General features: G+C 59.2%; 1 protein-coding gene across 1 annotated transcript; it reads left to right on the top strand.

Annotated features, from left to right (window-relative positions):
• The first annotated feature begins 211 nt into the window (after nucleotides 1–211).
• LOC123135376 (uncharacterized acetyltransferase At3g50280) lies at nucleotides 212–2,167 on the top strand. Its single transcript, XM_044554419.1, has one exon. The coding sequence runs from the start codon at nucleotides 244–246 to the stop codon at nucleotides 1,825–1,827; it is 1,584 nt and encodes a 527-aa protein (XP_044410354.1). The 5' UTR covers nucleotides 212–243; the 3' UTR covers nucleotides 1,828–2,167.
• The last annotated feature ends 4,226 nt before the right edge of the window (nucleotides 2,168–6,393 follow it).

The raw sequence follows: 6,393 nt of genomic DNA, 5'->3' as shown, positions 1-6,393 counted from the left end.
CAGGTGACGATTTGAATCCAACGGTTTGGAGAAAATCGATCGAAACTAACATATTTTCAGCATTGTGAACCGTTGGATTTTGATCCAACGGCGGTCCCTCGTCTATTCTATGGTTCTCTGCTTTCTCTGGCCAGGAAGGACGACTTCTTATCAGCACATCCACTCAAGTGTACCTGGGAACCACAGCCCACGGCCCACCTCGCAACAATGTAGTACAAAGATGAACAGGAGAAGGCGAGATGCATGAACCCAGACCCATCTCCATGCCTATATAACGTGTCGACCACCGAGCGATGCCCAACGCCATCTTGTGTGACGCCATCACTGAGAGCGCGCGCAGCAGCCACTACACACAGTATGGCTCCGCCGATCTCCGCCGACGTCGTGGTGGAGGCTGCACCGGCACCTGCGTCCATGGCCGTGCTAAACCAAATGGTTTGCGCGAGCGCGCCAGCGCCGATCATCACCGTCGTCTCCAAGCAGCTGGTTCTGCCGGAGGGCGCCTCGCCGGTTGGAGACCTCAAGCTGCCCGTCTCCGACATGCCTATGCTGTCGTGCCACTACATTCAGAAGGGGCTCTTCTTCCCGCCCGCGGGCATGCCGAACGCCCGCCTCGTGTCGTCGCTCGCGCTGTCACTGTCCCGCGCGCTCGGCGTCTTCCCGGCGCTCGCGGGACGGCTCGTCACGCTCCCCGACGACCGCATCGTCATCCGGTGCGACGACGGTGCCGTCGAGTTCTACCATGCGGTGGCGCCCGCTCTGTCGCTCGCCGAGTTCCTCGTGCGCGACGCCGACGTGCCCACCAGGCTGACGAAAGATCTGTTTCCGATGGACCGCACCGTCAGCTACGAAGGCCACCGCCGCCCGCTCACGTCGTTTCAGGTCACGGTGCTCGGCGACGGCGCTGTCTTTGTCGGCCTCGTCGCCAACCACGCTGTCGTGGACGGCACCTCATTCTGGCACTTCTTCAACACGTGGGCTGGGCTGTGCCGCGGCGAGCCAGTCCAGCCGCCGGACTTCAGCCGCAACTTCTTTGGCGGCTCCACGGCCGTCCTCCGCTTCTCCGGGCGCGACGGCCCCGCAGTGACGTTCGACGCATCGGCGCCCCTCCGTGAGCGAGTCATCCACTTCAGCGCCGCGTCAATTCGCGGCCTGAAGGCGGCGGCCAACCGCTGCAGAAAAACCAACGAAGATGACGAGGTTAACGGCAAGCTCGTGCATGATCTCAAGGTCCAGGGAGGTTGCGGGGAGATCTCCTCCTTCCAGTCGATGTGCGCGCACATGTGGAGGGCCGTGACGCGAGCGCGGCTGCAGCTGGCCGCCGACGCGACGACAACGTTCCGCATGGCGGTGAACTGCCGTCACCGCCTGCGCCCGAAGATCTCCCCGGTCTACTTCGGCAACGCCATCCAGAGCGTGGCGACGACGGCGACGGTGTCCGAGCTGGCTTCCCACGACCTCGGGTGGGCGGCGGCCAAGCTGCACACGACCGTAGTGGCGCACGAGGACGGCGCCATCCGGCAGGCCGCGGCGGACTGGGAGGCGGCGCCCCGGTGCTTCCCGCTGGGGAACCCCGACGGCGCGGCGCTCACCATGGGCAGCTCGCCGCGGTTCCCGATGTACGACGGCAACGACTTCGGCTGGGGCAGAGCGCTCGCCGTGCGGAGCGGCCGGGCGAACAAGTTCGACGGCAAGATGTCGGCGTTCCCGGGCCAGGCGGGGGACGGCAGCGTGGACGTGGAGGTGTGCCTCGCCCCGGACACCATGGGCCGCCTCCTCTGCGACGACGAGTTCCTGCAGTTCGTGTCCCATGCACCTTCACCTTGATGCAGTGCACCGCATCTGGAGTACCAGCGCATAAGATGTGACATGGCCACCTATGATCGATGTGGTCACTGGACATGTCACATGATGCATGTATGTAACACATGTTGCGCAGCAGATACGTAATGGATTTGTATGGTTGCAAGATATCAAGAAATATCATGGACTGGTTGGCTACTCTGTATATCCAGGAGTGGCCAGCTAGATAGGATATGTAGCGGTGCTACTGGCGCTCAAGTCGTGCCGAAGAGGGCCAAAACCACTGTATTTTTCTCCTTTTCTTGTGGAAACACTGTTATCATTTTATTAACGAAGTTAAGCATGATTTGATCTTGTTTCGAAACTTTTGCATGAACTGACCTTCGTGCCTACCGTCAAGTGGCGGTGGTAGGATTAATGGCTATCATCATGGTCAACGACGGCAGCCCTATGTCCATTTTACGTCTGTGACCGCTAACCACTGATGTGGCAGAAGTCTACCGTCAACGCCTTTAAACCCTACCACCAATGGTGTCGGCGATAGGGTCATAAGACATCCCAAAAGCGTCGACGGTGTGTTTAAGGCTACCTCCATGAAAAATCTGAGATGCCCGTAATGTCATGGTCTTATGCAATGAGAACTACTCTAGTGACATCACAATTAAGAATATTGTAGCTGATTTTACTATTCGGTCTTACCTGTTTAAAGTACCTAGCCAAAGGAAGGCATCATGGCACAATGATCCTACCTCTCCTCACGAGGGAACTCCGCCGCTGCCGTCGATCTCCATCATCCCGCCACCTCCTTCACGATAGAGATTGGATTCGAAACCCTCTCATCATCCTCTCTCCATCCCATCCCGACCCCAGCGTCGCCGGAGCTCGAGCAACTCGGGTGGTTCCGTAACCCTCGCCGTCAAGGGCATCACCTCATTCCTCTCCTCCCTCCGTCACCAACATGGGAGGCCGCTGGGCTAAGCGTGAGGGCCGACGACGGTGGCGGGGGTCTCCCTCTCTTACGCGACATGGGGGTGGTGCGGGCCCCCTTGGAGTGAGGAGGCCCGGCCATTCGGGTCTTGGCGGTGCGATGACCAGCCTGCTTCGGGCGGCGGCATGCCATTGACATTGGATCGGTGTCGGCGGCGTGGAGGGCCTGATGGACGGGTCGGCTGCATGCGTGGTTTGGCCTCCAGTTAGATCTGATCTGGCCGGTGCGACAAAGATCGGTGGTGGTTGTCGGCGTCCTGGATATGGGGGTATCCAAACTTACCTGCCTGCGGCCTGCGGCGTGGCTCATCAGTGGCCCAGTACGGCCCGTCTTCATCAACCCAAGTTCAAGACCTTCGCGAGGGGCCAAGCCTCGCGGGGCGGACGATGCAAGGCCTCCCCAGGGGCGGCCTCACCAAGCAGGCTCACGAGGAGGCTGAGAGATCAAGGCGATGAGTACCTCGCGAGGTGCGCATGACGCAAGACCAGGCGGGCGCCGGGCGGCGCAGTGTCCTTGTTTCCTCTTTGGTGCAAAGGAGGCAAGCGCAGGCGCGGGGTACCGAGGCATCAAGCAAAGGTTTCTATATTGGTGCAACAAGACCAAGACCAGCATGACGACAAGACGAAGGTCACCGAGGAGCCCAAGGTGGCGTCATCGCCAGTGCCTTTGGCAGTCGAAGACCACCTTTAGTCAGGATAGCTTGTACTAGCTGTCCGCCTTCAAATCCCGCCATTGTGGAATCCCTTCCCGCTCAATATTTGGGAAGAGAACCAAGGCCTCTATAAATAGGACTAGCCACGACCATAGAGGGGGAGCCATTCAGACCAGAACCAACAACACCAGCACAAGAACACCTCTCCTCGCGAGGTTGTTCTTCCCCTTGTACTGTTCCTCATCATCCCAAAAGGCAATCCACACACCACATACTGGAGTAGGGTATTACACCATAATGGTGGCTTGAACCAGTATAAATCTCGTGTCCCTTGTGCCGTTCATCTTGTTAGCTTAGAATCGTGGCGAAGTAGTGGGCGTGGATCGGTAGGGAGAAGATCTCCGCGCGCACCCCAGAGTTCGAACCTTAAGGATTTTTCCAAAACCCGATATCCGACATTTGGCGCGCCAGGTAGGGGTGCGCCGGAATCTTTTCTTCGCTCGTCTGCGTCCCATCGCTTCATCTCACCCATGGCAGATGCTCGCCAAGCTCGCGCGGAGCACCGGGCTGCTCTCGCTACCCACGTTCCCTAGACGGCTCCCATCGGTGGGGCTCCTCGTCGTTCCCCGTTGCCTGCCACCCACGCCGCCACCTGCCCGACGGGGAACGAGCAGCAAACATCTTTGTTGCACCCTTCGGTGCGGCGGGAAGGCCGCACCGCCACTCCGTCATTGACCCCAGCTGGCTCGTCATCTCACGCTCGTTGCGTCCCCACAGACGCGCACGCCGCGCTGCTCCTAGCGCGTGAGCTCCTGCACTATAGCCCCATCGACGAACTCTACGAGGAGTGGCTCGCTCGCATCACCGAGCTTGTCAGTGCCGCAGGGGGCTCCCCTGTGCAGTCCCTCTCGCTGCCTCGCCCTCCGTCCTGCATGGGCGATGCAGCTCAGGGGGTGCCTCTGCCACCTCCTCCACGAGAAGGCGCCCTGGCTCCAAGGCGCACGGCCCTAGGCGCGACCTGCCGCGTCCGGCGCCCGCGCGGCAAGAAAGAAACTGTCAAGAGATCCCTCGTCCTCAAGAAGGCGTTCACGTGCTCCCCGCACCGGTGCGGCAAGGCCGCGTCCCTGCACCGGCACTCCAAGACCCCATGCTGCCACAGGCGGCAGCGCGTGAGAATCATCAAGAGCGGGCCCCGCGTTTGCAGAAAGCTCCGGTAGCCACGACAGGCTGCCGCACCTTCACCACCAAGCTGCGCAGCGTCGCCTGCCCTGGCAAGTTCAAGCCCGACCTGCCTCCCCGCTACGACGGCACTGCCGACCCCGTGGATTTCCTGCAGCTCTACGAGCTGGGCATCGAGGCGGCAAGTGGAGACGAAAGGGACGTGGCAAACTTGTTTCCCATGGCACTCAAGGATGGTGCCCGCACCTGGCTCCTGAACCTGCCTCCTGGTTCGATCTCCTCTTGGGATGAGATGCGCAGCCGTTTCATCGCCAACTTCCAGCGCACTCGCGACCGCCCTCTGGCCGTGGGTGACCTGTTGGGGAACGTAGCAGAAAATCAAAATTTTCCTACGTGTCACCAAGATCTATCTATGGAGAAACTAGCAACGAGGGAAAGGAGAGTGCATCTACATACCCTTGTAGATCGCTAAGCGGAAGCGTTCAAGTGAACGGTGTTGATGGAGTCGTACTCGTCGTGATTCAAATCACCGATGATCAAGTGCCGAACGCACGGCACCTCCGCGTTCAACACACGTACAGCCCGGTGACGTCTCCCACACCTTGATCCAGCAAGGAGAGAGGGAGAGGTTGAGGAAGACTCCATCCAGCAGCAGCACAACGGCGTGGTGGTGGTGGAGGAGCGTGGCAATCCCGCAGGGCTTCGCCAAGCACCATGGGAGAGGAGGAGGAGGCAGAGGGGCAGGGCTGCACCAACGAGAGATCGAATCGCGTGTAATGGGCAGCCTCATGCCTCAATATATATAGGGGAAGGGGATGGCTGCGCCCCCTCTAGGGTTCCCACCCCCTAGGGGCGGTGGCCAGCCCTAGATGGGTTTTGGGGTGCGGCCAAGAGGGGAGGGGGAGAGGGAGGCGCACCAATATGGGCCCTAAGGCCCATATCCCCTTAGGGTTTGCCCCTTCTCCCCTTCTAGCCGCATGGGACATGGTGGGAGGCGCCCTAGCCCACCTAGGGGCTGGTGCTCTCTCATACTTGGCCCATGTATGCCTCTGGAGCATGTGGCCCCACTTGGTGGACCCTCGGGACCCTCCCGGTGGTCCCGGTACATTACCGATACCGCCCGAAACTTTTCCGGTTACCAAAACAGAACTTCCCATATATAAATCTTTACCTCCGGACCATTCCGGAACTCCTCGTGACGTCCGGGATCTCATCCGGGACTCCGAACAACATTCGGTAACCACATACAAGCTTCCTTTATAACCCTAGCGTCATCGAACCTTAAGTGTGTAGACCCTACGGGTTCGGGAGACATGCAGACATGACCGAGACGTTCTCCGGTCAATAACCAACAGCGGGATCTGGATACCCATGTTGGCTCCCACATGTTCCACGATGATCTCATCGGATGAACCACGATGTCAAGGACTCAATCGATCCCGTATACAATTCCCTTTGTCTAGCGGTATTTTACTTGCCCGAGATTCGATCGTCGGTATACCGATACCTTGTTCAATCTCGTTACCGGCAAGTCTCTTTACTCGTTCCGTAACACATCATCCCGTGATTAACCCCTTGATCACATTGTGCACATTATGATGATGTCCTACCGAGTGGGCCCAGAGATACCTCTCTGTTTACACGGAGTGACAAATCCCAGTCTCGATTCATGCCAACCCAACAGACACTTTCGGAGATGCCTGTAATGCACCTTTATAGCCACCCAGTTACGTTGTGACGTTTGGTACACCCAAAGCATTCCTACGGTATC

Source organism: Triticum aestivum, chromosome 1B (assembly GCF_018294505.1).
Source record: "Triticum aestivum cultivar Chinese Spring chromosome 1B, IWGSC CS RefSeq v2.1, whole genome shotgun sequence".
In the NCBI taxonomy this organism is placed as follows: Eukaryota; Viridiplantae; Streptophyta; class Magnoliopsida; order Poales; family Poaceae; genus Triticum; species Triticum aestivum.
Note: the sequence above shows the minus strand (reverse complement) of the source record. Positions and strands in the feature narration are given on the sequence as shown.